The sequence below is a fragment of the Drosophila persimilis genome, unplaced genomic scaffold (assembly GCF_003286085.1).
Source record: "Drosophila persimilis strain 14011-0111.01,24,50 unplaced genomic scaffold, DperRS2 tig00000000-arrow-pilon, whole genome shotgun sequence".
Classification (NCBI taxonomy): domain Eukaryota; kingdom Metazoa; phylum Arthropoda; class Insecta; order Diptera; family Drosophilidae; genus Drosophila; species Drosophila persimilis.
In genome coordinates this window covers 27,133,234-27,148,565 of record NW_020825288.1, presented here as the reverse complement: position 1 = coordinate 27,148,565, position 15,332 = coordinate 27,133,234, and the positions used below count along the sequence as shown (strand labels likewise).

Below are 15,332 nucleotides of genomic sequence, written 5' to 3'. Positions count from 1 at the left end.
CTTCCTGGCATATGCTCGGAATGTTCCATTACGGCGTCAGGGCATTCAGCATCCGCGGGGGAAAAGCCCCGCCCTCAACCCCCCCCCACCATCCGGCAAAAGTTCGCCAACTTTTGGCTGAAACTTTTGGCCAACTTAAGGACTTATTACTGATTCGCTAGAGTATCTGGACTTCTGCTCTCCTCCATGATTATGAATCCTTTCCACTGCCCCTGCCCCTGTGGCTGCTCCTGCTACACCGTTTCCGACCTGCCTGCCTGCCTGCCTGCCTTCCTGCCGCACTCTGTCCGTCCGTCTGGAGCGAAGGTCGTTGCTGGTCTTCGGTGTCTGTCTCAACTCCGCATAAGTTCTTAATAAATTTCATTATTGCATTTTAAACTTCATGTGGCATTATTTATGGCTGCCACCAGCGGGCGCACACACTACTCAAGTGGCACACAAACACAAACAAACAAACACACACACACACACATAGGTGGACTCTGTTGTTGCAGGTTGAACAATTCCCAGATCGTGTTGTTCTGGCAATGAGTACGCACGAATATCATGACTTTAATCAGTACCGCCTCTAAGGGACGGGTCCGTAGAAGCAGTTTAATTGGAGGCGCCACGTTTCGTTGCAGCACTCGTTCCACTCGTTCGTTGGAATCTTTTTGCACAATTTTTGACAATTTGCAAATAGATTATCTCTGTTCATAAATCCCAGTGTGCGCATCCATCTCCTGCCCCTGCCCCTGTCCGCTGTCCCCTGTCATGTTTTGGGGTCTCCTGCCTAATATCCAATAATGTTTTTCAGTTTTGTGTTTTTAGTATTTGTGTGGCTTTTGCGGTTGCGGTTGCTGTGCAAATAGATGAGGTATGGGACTGGGAGCCATTTCTTTGGGGGCATGGCATCCGCACGTTTATGGTCAGCATCGAAATTGCCATTTTCACCATTCGAGGGCCAGTTGTAAACTAGATTAACCAATTAATGCCCCAAACTGTTGGCCAGGACGATGGAATGGAATAGCAGGACCAAGGACCAAGGACCATGGACTATGGACTATGGACCATGGAGTTGAACTATTTGCATGCGAGCTTACTTTTAATAAGCCGCCTTCAAAACCTTTAAGGGGCAGGCGGATACCCAGCCCAGCTCTGGCCCCGGTCCATTGTAAGCTTTTCCACAATTTCCGAACAACAGGCAGTGTAAGCCCGAAATCTGCTTAACGGACAATGGCAGGCGCAGGCACGGCACAGGCACGGCCACAGGATGTTCGAGGGAACAACAAAACTAAAGGGAAAATGGCACAAGTCGAGGATGTTCCAGAATTAAATTGAAAGTACTATATATGTATGTACCTACTATATATAAAATACTATATATCTGTTAGTCCGCAGCTCGGCAGCTCGACAGCTCCTTTCCGCGGATCCAGTTCATGGAAATAATATTACGCTTATTGATTAAAATTATTAATAGCTTGAGTCCCTTTCGAGGCAGTGCATTAGGGACACAGCGGGTTCATTCACCTATCAATTAAAACCAAGTCGAGCAGAGCCAGAGCGAGATCTGGGAGTGGGAATGGGAGTTTGGAGTGGGAGACGGGCTACTGGCTGGGGGTGGGGATAGGGATATGGCTTCCATTTCCCCAGACTAATTATGCGGGCGAAATTAAAAGTTTATGACGCTGGAGAGAACACATGGTGCCAGGACACTTGGCGACAAATTGTCGTGTCCTGCGTCCCCTCGATACGGAATATGGGATGCTATTTATGTGCTGTGCGTGTGCGTGTGCGTGTGCGTGTGGCATGCACCACAACAAGTGGGGTAGCGATTTGTCAGGCAATTACTGAATCCATTGCAAGTGCCACTAAGACAAATTGTTAAACTCAATTTGGGAGCATTGCCATTGCCATTGCCATCGGCAGTGTGGAATGTGGAACTTGGAGCTTGGAGCTTGGAGTGTGGCGTGTGGCCGGGCTGCATAGAAATGGAAAGGTTTTTTTGTCCCCAACTTGAGAACTTGAGACGGGACAAACTTTTACACGCAGCGCAGCCTTGAAGTTGTCCGGGATGGGTTCAGGGAATGGGGCAGAAGCAGAATCAGAAGCAAAGGGAAAGGGAAACCGGGTGACGACCTTCCTTCCTGTCACTGCAAAACTCACTTATGTACGTGCATTTGATAATTAAATGATGTTGCAAAACTTTGCCCCAAAACTAGAAATGGTTTTTTCCCCCACCCCTGCCATTTGCCTCTGCCCACGCTGTGATACCTTTACCCTCTACCCTTTCACGATAAATGCTTTTGCATAGACACCAATTATGCTGAGCCATCATCATCATCCCCATCCGCATCCCAGGGACGTCACGTCACGTAGCCGGAACCGCACTGATTTCTCGCATTTAATCAATCTAAGTGATGTCCAACTGTGCACCACAGCCTGCCAGCCAGAGAGCCAGCCAGGTCCCCAGCCAGCCAAGTAAATCTGTTAGGTATGTCGGATCCAAATATTATTCTCAGTGTACTTTGTTCTGTTTGCTACAAAATTGTTCGCAGTATAATCTTCCCTTGCCTACTTTACGATTTACCGTTTGTTATTGTCCACTGCCTGTCCCATTGCTGGGCATGCTTATTCATGTCCACTGACTCTATAGGCACCTGTATAAGTGTCGCTGAGAGAGTGCGTAGGGAGAGAGACGACTTTGTCAGAGAGGATCAAAAGAGACAAGAAGAAGAGAGAGCGCGTTAAGCTTGCTCCGCTGCGGTGACGTGGGTGGGTTAGAAAGAGATAGCGCGACATGGTAATTGCGTCGCAGGCAGAAACAGTTGCTACAAACACGAACCAAAATTCGAATGAGTATCCGACAATTAAGGAGGTTAAATGTGGCTAGATGGGGAGACGTCCAGTCCAGAAGAGTGCTTTGGTTTCGAACACCGCAGCCGCAGATTATGCTGCAAAAAAATGGGGAATGATGGGACAATAATAACGCATTTAAAACTGTTTTACGCATAAAAGGATTTGTGAGATTTTAAATTTTAGATTGATCGATTCAAAGTCAGAAATTGGCGCTCATTCTGCTCCAAGCTCTGGCTGGTTCCCTGGCTTCGTCTTCGCTTGGCTGTGACCTGTGACGTTGCCGTTGTTCCGGTTGCCTCGGCTTGACGTCAGGGCGCATGCCTTTGTTTACCTCCCATAGCGGAGGCGGGAGCCGGTCGGTGGAGCTGTGGAACGCATTCAAATACAACAACAACATCCAGCAGCAGCGAGTGCTGGGGCAGGCAGAGCTGTTGACAATACTCATTATGAGCGCCGTAGCAAGAGAAGACGCATCTGCAAGGCAAGGGTATAAAATGTTCAAACAATGGGTCAAATATACACAGATATACAGACATATAGTGACTATATTGTACAATAGCTATGGGGATAGGCATGTGCACGCGGGGGCTATTACTATGTCTATAAGGCTACCATAAAAGTCTTAAATTAGATTTCCTGAGTACTCGCGAATACATTTATGTGTTCATTTTGAAAATTCTCAGTTCCCCGCAGGTTTCTTATCAATACGAGTATAGGAGGAGAGAGTGAACACTCTATCACACCGTTTTAGGCCTAATTAAACATTATTCTGCGAATTAAGTGGGAGCTTTGAATATTCAAATTTCAAATGTTTGCACAATTGTTTAAATATTGTGCGCTCCTCCAGCAGGATTGGGATCCACAGTTCACTGGAACCAGCCAACCAATCCCACCCCACTGATAGATGCCCACTGAAAATCCACATTCGCACGGCGACTCGGCTCGGCACGGCACGGCCCGACGCGGCGCTCGGCCGGTCTCGCCATTCTGTTACAGTTTCAGTTCAGTTTCCGTGGAGCGTCGAGGCGGTCGCGTCGTTGTTGCAGGAGGAGCGCCAGAAAAACGTTCTTTGCCCCACCATATTATCACAGTCGTCCGTGAGCGATTGATCAGCCAGCGGGGGCTTACCTGTCCGCACGATAACGTTAATTTGAATTTGTGCGGGAAGACCCTTCGAAATACTACACTCTTGCGTATAAATATATTGAAAGTGAATCAGTTGCTGGGCCCCATCAGCCTCATCCACTTGCAGTTGCAGTTGCAGGGCACTCGACCAAGTTTGAAATTAAATACAACGTTCTGGGCCACTTCAGTGGGCTGTGCTGCGGAGGAGTGCTGCTGCGGAGGCGGAAAAAACAATAATAATAATTAATATAATATACTTACATATAACTCTGTGTAAATAAAACAATGCCAAGTGTTTGAATGTGAGAGCAGAGGACAGCACAGAGCGATTGCATTAAGTAAGTAAACAGAGAGGGAGAGAGAGAGGGGGGAGACGAGAGAGGAGGCCTCTTCAGGACCCTTTAGTTCCTGGCAGTTGGCCTCAATTGAAGCGGCCACGGGCAGGGGAGAGGGCAAAGCCTGTGGGCTGGCTGGCTGGCTGGGAGAGACATTTCCATAGATCAGGTGGGAGTAATGGCAAAATGCTTTCACGCTGAACACCCTCGATTGGATTGCCAAATAAAGAGGGACAAATAAGTGTCTGCCAGCACAATAAATAGCGAGTTATAAGTAGTGCCACACTGCGAATGAAACTGTGGTGGTCTGACGTCAGAGACACCAGTGTGTGGCACCAACACCGACTCCGTTGCGGTTGGGTGGAGAGAGAGAGAGATCGAGGGCAAAAAGGACCTGGCAAAATACTGTGCCCGGGCCCGGGCCCGGTCCCGGGACGGTCCGGGGGAGGTGCTAAAAAATACATGACAGTCAGGGAAATATTATTTGAGGATTGCATGTTACACATACGCCATGTTGTCCGAAAATTGCAACAACTGCTCGGCCCAAACAATAGAGGAAATGAATAGAGGAAGGAGGCTGCATTTGGACAGAATTCCGACGCAGTAGTTTTTCCCTCCCCCCTTTCGGGGGGCGAGAGTGTAAAAAACAGTATGCAAACATTTGGAAAAAGCCAAAAATCATTTGAATTTCTATGTGATGTCTGGCCCTGGCCATTCCGAGTTATATCTGAATACCATTCGTTCTCTTAATATTTGCCAATGAAATGGGGCTTGGTCAATTAAAGCGGAATAAGGTGAAGGCCGTCCAGCTGTCAAAGAGGCCAAAACGCTCTAACAGAAATGCCCTGAAAAGCGGCAAATAGAGCATGCTCTGGCACTCAGAAGACTCTTCATTGTTTATTTGCTGCTGGGCTGAACTTTGAGTGTGAATAAATCAAACATATTGTATATAGCCGCCGATAGGCCCAGAGATGAGTGTTCTGTCGGGGCCAAGAACTTGATTGATGACACAGGAACATACGCATGTGTTTAGAGAACATCCCCGATCGATTCCAGCTAATAGAGATTTTCGTACCCCACAGCAGCCCCGATCCGAACGTCTTGGAATTGAAAATGCAAAATGTTAGCCCAAACAAGTAATTGAATTTTCCAACTCAATTTGCTTGCTTTGAAGAAATAGTTTGTTGAAGAACCCAACAGCTCTCAACCCCAAGGAAGAATATTTGGTATTATTTGGCTTGATTGGCTTCATTGTCATGGAAATTGGCCCGAGATTAGGGCCAAAGAACCTCCCCCTCCCCCAATTTGTGTGTGTGAACTTTGCAATTGAGTTGCGAATCGGATTATCAATCAAAGTGGCCATAAAAACGCCAGAGCCAGAGCCAGAGCAAGAGCCTTTGCTTATCGCGGTCAGATACCCCCTTCAAATGCGCGGGGGCATGCGTTCATAAATCTATTTTCGGTATCATTCGAATTTGCAGCAGTTTCCTATTGCACACTCGAGATTCCATTTGGTTACCACCACCATTCCCGGACTCGTATATAATTATAATTATAATTATAGTACATGTGTGCCTCAATTAGGTTTGGGGCTTGAGCGCGTTATCAGATGGGATGACACATATGTATATTCCTTACGGACTGATCGATACCTTGGCATTGACTTGCGGCTGCCTGCTGCCCGCTGAACTGCCGTAGGCCCTGTCCCCAATCTATCCAATTTATCGCTTCCACATTGAGTACGTCATGGGGCTGGCTGTTGGCTGTTGAAATATTTATACATAAACTGCAGCATAAAACAGTAAAAACAGTAAAAGAGTAAAAGTTCGCTCACGCCTTCCATGGAGGCCCAGCTGTCTAGATTGATATCATGTGAGCGATAAGCTCTGCTCTTTTATGGCCTGCAGCCGACAAACAGACTGGGGGATACCCTTTCGCTGGCCACGGAACCCTTTGTTTGGTCGGCTCTGCTGTTGGCCTTGGCATTTGGGAAGTGCAAATTCTCCTAGCAAACACCAGACACCTTTATGCTAGAGCACCGCCCCGCCACATTGTCTATAGCGGGTTTTTAATTTGGTTATCGCACCCTCACACTCACCCTCACACCCGTACCCATACCCATCCCATCGAGATATATAGAATACACACACACAGACATTCTGCAATCAGCAGTACCCCCACACACTATCAGGCAGTGAATAAATAATGCTTAAATGCCAAATTATTGTCAACAGAAGTGCCAAGAACTGTCGAACCCTTGCCGGTCGGTCTGCCACACACTTGGCGTTCATCCGCGGCAGAGTCGACAGAGTCACACAGAGCTCCCACTCTCCCACCTCATCATAATAAAGTTTTTGAGAGCGATTATCAATCTTATCGACGGGGAGAGCACGTGTGTATAGTGGCTGGATAGTGGAAAAGTTTCCAGCAAATGAATGGGCGGCAATCCGGTGCTGAATGAATCTACTCTCCTCGCCGGATAGTGTATCGCCCCAAGATACGTGCCAGTGTTAAGTGTAAATAATCCGCAACCGATTCCGAGCCATTTCCCATGCAAAAACTCACCAGTCCGCCCCGCACTTTCATTTGATTGCAGATCTGGCCACGACGGACCGACGGAGCCATCAAAGAGCAATTCGATACGATGACACCAGTTGGGCAGTTCCAGCTAGGCTTCGACTGGGCAGAGCGTGTGTCCCCCCTCTAGAGGATTAGAGGCAACAAGAGCTACTAGTACGAGTTACAGCAGAAGCCAGAAGCGAGAAGCCAGAAGCCAGCAGTATAAGCATCAGATCTATGGCTGTCAACTTGCAGCTGAATAATTTAAGCGCCATTTATCCGTCGCTCATGTATGTGGCTGCCTCCTCCCTCGGGCTGGGCCTGGGCCTGGGCCGCCAGGAGAACATATCCATCGTTTACGAGGACCTGCTTGGCACAGCGAGTGGGTATGGCAGTGGGAATGGCACTGGCACCGCAGCCAGCCTGGCGGCAGGGGGCACAGGAGTGGCAGCTGGAGCGGGAGCGGCGGCTGGAACAGGAACAGGAACTGTCTCGGGATTGAATGTCGTCCTGCCGCAGAATGCCGCTAATGAGACCTCTAATGAGGTGGGCGATGGGGGGCTGGCCGTGGCCCTCACCGAGTCGGCCCCCATCGCAGCCGTGACCACATTCAATTATTACAACGAGTCGGCGGCGGCCGCCGAATGGGCGCACTTCTACGATCTCGTCCTATCCTGGCAGGGCATCTGCCTGATTGCAGTCTTTGCCACGTTCATCGTGGTCACCGTTATCGGCAACACCCTGGTCATATTGGCCATATTAACGACTCGTCGCCTGCGCACCATCACCAACTGCTTCGTGATGAGTCTGGCCGTGGCCGACCTCCTTGTGGGCATCTTTGTGATGCCCCCCGCCGTGGCAGTACATCTCACAGGTGAGTCGTCCCTCGTTCTGGTCCCTCTCTTAGGGTCCTTGCGCTCGAAAGTAGGCAACATTTTGTCGGCTTTTCGCGTGATTAAAAGATGAAGATGCCATTCCGGCAAAATCCCCCCCAAAAGAAAAATTTTGCCAACACAAGCTTTCCGGCTAGGCCCCCCTGCCACGCCCCTTCGCCTTCGCCTTCACCTTTCCACGCTAATGTAACAAAGGAACACGAACAGGAACACGAATGGGATCAGGAGTGGGAGTGGGAGTGGCCGCAGGACCCATCGCCCCGCCCCACCCCGCCCCGCATATTTTTGTGTATGTAAATGCTCCAAGGTGGAATATATGTATCTCTCTCGCCTTATGGATTTGTATTCTTTGAACCGAAAGAATTTCTTTCATTTTTTTGTTGCCTTCGCTTTCCTGTAATTTCCTCAGCCGCAAAAAAAAATACCCAACCACCGAAAAAAAAAACAAAATGCAAAAAAGGGGAGACATTCCTCAGTCGATGTTTTTGGGGCCGGCATGCTTTAAAGGCTGCGGTATGCCAAAAGTTTTTCATAATCATCCCGAAACGGAGGACTGTCCGAAAATGGGACGACGATACCCGGAGATACTATGCGGAGAGGGAGGATAGGGATAGGGTACGACCCTCAACGAATTTAATATGTGGAGGCCCGCCGCTTATTGGTTGTTTATTATAATCGATCAGATAATTAAGTGATCCAAGGACATTCCTGAAGATATGGCTGCTCCTAGATTAACAATACCAAGATATTGCATAGGGAACAAAGGTCATTTTAAGGCGAGTTCAGGCAGCGGAGGTGCAGCATCTTGGTCAGGCATCTCTTAGAGGAAATCCCATACCATATTTCCCTCTTTTTGTTTGATTACTTTCCCTAAAAGTGCACTCAAGTTCCGGTCCGGCTTCAGCAAACAGCAAATTGAACTTCCAAACTGCATCTCAAAATTATAGTACGAGCCCTTCTCCGTTTCCTTTGCCCTTTCTCTATTATTTTAGAGTGCCGTGTGCCTTTTGGGCAATCTTCTCATTGGACGCCTAATGAGCTAGCTCCACCGCAGAGGTCCTTGTTTTGCAGCAAAAACAAGTTTTCATTTGGTGCCCGGAGACCATTGCGGGGTACGGAGGGGAGGTCCGGCCTTGATTAAAAAATTAATCGGTTGACAGGCTGGAACAGGCCAAGGAACTACTGCTGAAAAGTGCCGTCCGTGTCCAGCCCAGTCCTGCTCCCCGTCCCAGGGTCCGTCTCCATCTGAGCGTTGCCCGAAAATCTTCGAGGGCTTTGCCCATTTAATTGGCCTTAGGTGGGGCATTTGCCATGGTCCGGCGAGAGTAAGCTCTTGCCTTCGCAGAATAATGCTGCTAATCAAATTGACTTTGGACCGGACTTTCGGAATATTCAGACTGCCGGCTGGGGGGAAGTTTTTAATTTATGAATTTTTGATTGCAGGCTCATGGCAGCTCGGCTGGGTGTTGTGCGACATTTGGATCTCCCTGGACGTGCTGCTCTGCACGGCCTCCATTCTCAGTCTGTGCGCCATCAGCGTGGACAGGTACGTGCGGGAAAAAGCCCAAAAAAAACCCAAAAAATCCCAGCCAATAATCATATTTCGCCCGTAACTTCGTTCGTCTATCCATCAGATATTTGGCCGTCACCAGGCCGCTCACGTACTCGCGTAAGCGGCGCTCGAAACGATTGGCACTCATAATGATCCTAATCGTCTGGCTGCTGGCACTGGCCATCACCTGTCCCCCCATCCTGGGATGGTGAGTATGCAAATTGACCCGATCCCTGTCCAGGTCCCTGTCCCTGACCCCTGCTGAGACGCCAGACCGAACAAACGAATACAATTAGGTGGAAACTGTGTCCTGCAACTCGCATTAGCCGTCGGTGTTGTAATTAATTGTATTCCGCTAATTTCCCTTCTGCTTTCTCTTTCGCCTTTCGCCTGCTCTCTTTCCCAGGTACGAGCCGGGCAGACGGGACCTGCGGGAGTGCCGCTACAACCAAAACGAGGGCTACGTCATCTTCTCGGCCATGGGCTCCTTCTTCATACCGATGGCAGTCATGATTTATGTGTATGCAAGAATTTCCTGTGTCATTGCATCCAGGCACGACAATATGACCGACATAAGTGTTCACAACAAGGTGAGTGTCCCACCGAGTCCTGCCAGTCCTGCCACCCACACAAAACCCACAAAATACTGCAGCTTCAGCTGCAGCTGGAGCCGCATCCCGGAGCCTCCTCCACCGCACGTACAGAGCTAACTGCGGCACGTTTGTTTCATAATTCCCATACGCCAGCAGCTTACACAGATTTAAATACCATGCCCCGGCCGGCACGGGCACCGGGCACCGGGCGTGCCTCTCTCTGTCGATCCGAGCCATGTCCTAGGGGTTGGGGCTTTAGGCGTGGGGGCATTCTCTAAGTTTGAAAGCCAACGAGCTGAATTTTATTGCCCTTGAACACGCTTGGATTAGATTTTGCATACGAGTTCATATCAATCGGTTAAACAGATTTATGCATTCCCATTCCCCTGCCCCATTTCCCATTCAGGAGCCAACTTTTGGCGACTCTGCCGGCCAGAAGGCCATCCATGCACTTCTTCTAAAAGCCATTACCCTAAAGCCTAGTCAAGTGCATCTCCTCCCGGCCAAGTCTCTCTTCTGCTATGCCAGAAGGGTATTCCAGCTATCGCCATGCGGCAGCTAATCCTCCCTCTACAGTCCTCAACTATTTTTTTTCCCGACTTCTCCCATGCAGAGTCCGTACACATATGTATGTGTGTGTGTGGGTGGGCTTTAAAGAGTAGTATTCTCATATCTTTTAAGCTTGCCAGATGCAATTTTTTCGTAGAATTTAGTTTAGAGCAAGAGCATTGCTGGGTTTGTATCCTGCAAAGCTGCGGTTTCCTGTTCCTGTTCGCTTTACTCACTTTTTTTTAGCTTTAGACAAACTTTAACCGCACTTTGGCTCCATTTTAGTTATTTATCATCCACTGACTTGTGCTTCTTTCGTTCCGTGCACTTTGCGTGTCTAGAAATTCAAGCGCTACACGGCTGCGGACGTGGAGAACGAGCTGTCGGAGCAGGAGCCCAGCTCGGCGGGCCATCGACAGCGGCAGGCGACGTCGCGCACCTTCTCCAACCAGACAATTGCCAAGGAGCTGCACGAGATGATGCTCGGCGACAGCGAGCAGCTCGGCGGGGCCCCACCAGGAGCAGGAGCAGGAGGTGGAGGAGGAGGAGGCGGAGGAGGGGGGTCCCCAGCTGTGACTACGGCTGGAGGCATTCACTGCCAGTCGTTGCTGGCGCTGCCCTCAGGTGGCGGCGCCTCCAGTGGGGTGAAGAATGGATGCTACGAGCTGACACGGCCCTCGTCCCTGAAGCGCACATCGACGGCATCGACAACCATCACCACAATGACAAGTGGCGTCGGGCCGGGCAGCAGCCTCCTGGATACACAATGGCAGTCCCAGTCCCAGGCCAGGGCCCAAAGCTTTCGACACTCGCACCTGGGCCTGGGCAGCCAGGAAAGGGAGCGGGATCGACTGCGCGGCCACCATCTGCACCACCTGCACCATTTGCACCATCAGCATCACCAAAGCGGTGTGACCACAACATCGACTGGTGGCAGCCCGAACCCGAATCCCAGCAGCAGCAGCACCATCACCAACACCAACAGCAAGTCCCTGTCGAATCGCATTACGTCGCTGAAGAAGGAGACCAAGACGACGCAGACGCTGAGCATCGTGGTGGGCGGATTCATAGCCTGCTGGCTGCCGTTCTTCATCAACTATCTGATCACACCGTTTCTGGCGGAGCACCAGGTTAGCCAAATGCTGGCCAAGGCTCTCACCTGGCTGGGATGGTTCAACAGCGCCATCAATCCGTTCATCTACGCCTTCTACAGCGTCGACTTCCGCGCCGCCTTCTGGCGCCTCACCTGCAAGCGTTTCTTCAGTTCCGGCCAGAAGCCCCAGTTCCCCACCAACACCATGTCCATCAGGCGATAGGACATGTCTTCAGTCCTCAGTCCCCAGTCCCCACTCTCCATGTTCCATTCAACCCACACTCAAGCCCTGAACAAATTTGCCACTGCACAGCATATGATTAACTTATTCATTAGTTTTTAGGTGTGGTCCCTAATTGCACCTTGAGCAGACCCTCATCGTCCTCATGCCCCATCCCCCGGATGTGTAATTGTTCTTCAGTTTGTTGTATAATTTATTTTCATTTCCCTTCGCCGTCAGGGTTTGCTTTCATACTAGATCATTCGACTGCAAAACGCGCGTATTCCACTGGATTTGGCTTGGACTCGGAGGAAGTTCTAGGTCCCCAATGCTCCAAGGTTCCAAGGTTGCCGGGCAGGAAATACATAGATTGTATCGCTGTATAGTATGTTTTTACGGCCAAAGGAGATGTGTCCGCCCCTGTCAGTTGTCCGTACATATCCGTATAAATATGGTTCCACTGTTGCACATGATTTAAAGGCATTTGTGCAGTCGCTTTCCATACGGGAGACCCGTAGAAAATCAGATACGTGGCAGCACGTATCGATTTAGTAATTTCCGCATGACTTTTCCGCTCCACGCTTCCTCGAACTTGCAACAACGTGGCGCTGGCAGTGCCAGTGTCTAAGGTGGAGGCGGAGGCGGAGGCATAGACAGTTTAGATGGATGAGGAAACTTGGTTATATGGTTCACCGAAATTGCGCACACATCTACTACTATTCCCACTCTAATATTCAGCTAGTCAGACTTCAGACTTGCTCTGAGAGATATGTGCGTGTGCGGAATATGCTCTGGGGTGGGGTGGCCTGGTGGGACACCTTTTGGTGACCCCGACACCTGTCCAAACGAATTGTGCATTCTCTTTGCGAAGACCAGTGCGTGATGTATTTATGAGGCAGCTCTGCCCTATTATCAGACTCGAATTTAGTGCCCGAGTATATCTCCCTGTATCTCAGTCATAGCTGATATCGATGCACCATAAATCCAAGAGATACAGCACAGATAGTAGTAGTGGCCCTGATTTACAGCCGAGAGAGAGCAGTGGAGCAGTGGAGCAGCAGAGTCCGGGCCGCATTCAGTGGGGATTCAGTCGAGAATTAGCTTTAATCAGCCAGTTAAAAGAGAGTTACTGTGATTTAGTTTATAGTTGAAGTCCGTTTGGAACTTCAAGAGTTTTCCCTTAGCTTTAAAGTGTGTCTGTGTGTGTGTGAATGTTTGAGAGATGTATTTATGTGAGAATACTATACATATATAATTTAGGCATCATTTATTCAGGCCATCAACCCACAGCTTAGCTAGCCCTAGAGCCTACCAGAAGTAGCACAATGTAACACGTGTTTCGCCAAGCACCAAGCAATCTACTTTTAACAGAGTCCTTACCCACTCCCTTCCGTTTCCATTCCCATCTCCGTGTGAAGTCATTTAATGTAATCAAGCAATGCTACGACATAGAGATTAAGTCAGAACGAAGCCTCATCAGCATACATGCCTCATCTTTACCCTTCATCGCCCCGTCCCCCGTCCCCGTCCACGCCTCAGTCAACAATCTTCAATCCAAATTCAGAATCCAGAATCGAGAATCCAGAATTTCAGCTCACATGTCAGGCCGTGCGAGGCTTCGGATGAAAGACGTTTCACACTTTCGGCTGAAACAGACACAGGAGCACTCCAGTGCCGTCTCTCATCTGCTGGGCGTACGCGTACGACTAATATCATATACATAATCCGCATAATCTGCATATCTATTAATAGTTCATCATTTTTGTGAAACCAAACAAACAAACAAATAAATAGACAAATCGAAAAGACAACTCCCTCTCTCCGGGCTAGAGGTGGGTCTTTGTTATTCAAGGATTCTAGTCGGCAGTCGGAGGACCATGAACAATGTTTAGTGTGTGTTGGGCGTGAATTATTGAACAGCTTCAAAATTGAATTCACAACCAACTGCAGCGCACATACTCGTACATGGATGTATGTACTCTTGTGTATTTACATATATTTAACCAGCACAGCAAATTCAAGGGAAACCCTCACAAAAAAGCAAAACGAGGGCCTGGGCCCGGGCGAACGGTTAGAAAGCAAAGTTGTGTTTGTTGCGAAAAATAACCATAAATATGGACCGCTTTCAGCTTTGCTCTCTTGCCGTCGCCCTATGAATATTTCAGTGGAGCTGCTCCCCACACACATCCCGGGAGGAAACGGAACGAGAACAAATTTCAACAGAGCATCCTCTAAATGGAGTTTTAAGACTCTAATTGAGCCCGAGCCCAACTTGGATTACATTAATTGATCGAATCCCCGCCACCCGCCCCCCGCCCCGAGTCCCCGTCTGCAGCCAACGAGATTTTGGGGGCACAGCAAGACAGAGACAGAGTATGACAGAGAAGGGGGCACTCAAGGCCCCCTACCCGACCCCTTCGAGGACAAAAACAAAAAGAAGCAAGCGGAAAATACGGGTAAAACAAAAGTTCATTCGAAAAAACATTCTGGGTAGCATTTGTCATTGGCAAACTTTTCCTGTCCCGAGCACTTGTTAAATGCTTGAAAATATCGATATACTATATACCTATACAATGTGCGGCGAGTACATATATTTCGTTTTTGTATGCATTGCCGGGGAGGGAGCCTGCTCTCTCGACTGCGATGACATAACCGAAAATCTTTGGCCAACAAACCACATTAGCCTAAGCACCCTGTCGGCACCTGGCTAAAAATAGGAGGGACCAGGGACCAGGGACCCACAGCCCGGGCTCCCATTTAATTTAACACATTATGCGATATCAAGCGCCCTCGAAAAAAACCCCCCAAATTACAGTGCAGTGTGGGGGGTGTGCGAGGGTATTTTATAGGATTCTCAGAGGCCGCTGACTTGTCGCTGACATGGGGCATTAGGGGACCGGACCGCTTCTGGTGCGGAGGCACCTGTTCCTGTTTCCGCCGAGCTCGACTCGAAAGTGAAATGTGAAATGTGACAGCGAAATGTGTTGCAATTCATTAGAGGCAAAGAGTCCCCGTGCTCCACCTGCCACCACCTGCCACACATATGCATGCCATTCCGCATGTGAATCGCATGTGTGTTCCCAGCGCGTGTGTGTGTGGTGTGGCAGCTCCTCCTCCCCTTCCTCGTGGGCTCGTAATTATGATGACCGCATCTTTTTTTCACGCCTTATTTCCAGCTAAATTAATGTATCGCCACGCAGCCCGCCAGCTGGCGGCCCGGAGACGGAGTCAAAGCCCGGAGAGCCGTAATCCCAGACGTGGCCGGCTGATTCAGCGTTTCTTTCGCTTCCGTTCTCGTTGCGGTAAACAACTTAGTGGCGGCCACTGGGTTACCACTTCCAATCATAAATCACACACAAGAAACAAAAAAAGAAGAAGCCAAGGCTGCGAGGAAAATTGCAGTGCTCCTCCTCCGCCTCCTCCACCCCCACTGATACAGGGCTTTTCCTCGAGTCGTACTCAACTTTTATGGCAAGAAGTTGGAGGCAGGACCGGACTGGATCTGGTCCTTCCACGAAAACATCTGCTATAATCTTCTTTCGACTTTCCTTTGAGTTGAACTTAAGTTTTATTGC

The 15,332-nt window shown here is 49.4% G+C and overlaps 1 protein-coding gene across 2 annotated transcripts; it reads left to right on the top strand.

The window, feature by feature from the left end:
* The first annotated feature begins 3,815 nt into the window (after positions 1-3,815).
* LOC6594529 (tyramine receptor 1) lies at positions 3,816-13,557 on the top strand. Of its 2 annotated transcripts, none has more exons than XM_002019385.2 (6): positions 3,816-4,301; positions 6,895-7,731; positions 9,194-9,296; positions 9,385-9,510; positions 9,709-9,892; positions 10,786-13,557. In XM_002019385.2, exons 2-6 carry the CDS (start codon positions 7,095-7,097, stop codon positions 11,758-11,760), a joined length of 2,025 nt encoding a protein of 674 aa, XP_002019421.1. In that variant the 5' UTR covers positions 3,816-4,301; positions 6,895-7,094; the 3' UTR covers positions 11,761-13,557. The 2 variants fall into 2 exon arrangements, with proteins under 2 accessions (XP_002019421.1, XP_026851123.1); XM_026995322.1 differs by lacking the exon at positions 3,816-4,301 and adding an exon at positions 6,760-6,814.
* The last annotated feature ends 1,775 nt before the right edge of the window (positions 13,558-15,332 follow it).

Coding starts and splice junctions, on each gene's coding strand:
- LOC6594529 (XM_002019385.2), top strand. CDS start 7,095: ATGGCTGTCAACTTGCAGCTGAATAATTTAAGCGCCATTTATCCGTCG. Junction 9,511..9,708: donor TGTCCCCCCATCCTGGGATG/GTGAGTATGCAA, acceptor TCTCTTTCCCAG/GTACGAGCCGGGCAGACGGG. Junction 9,893..10,785: donor ACATAAGTGTTCACAACAAG/GTGAGTGTCCCA, acceptor TTGCGTGTCTAG/AAATTCAAGCGCTACACGGC.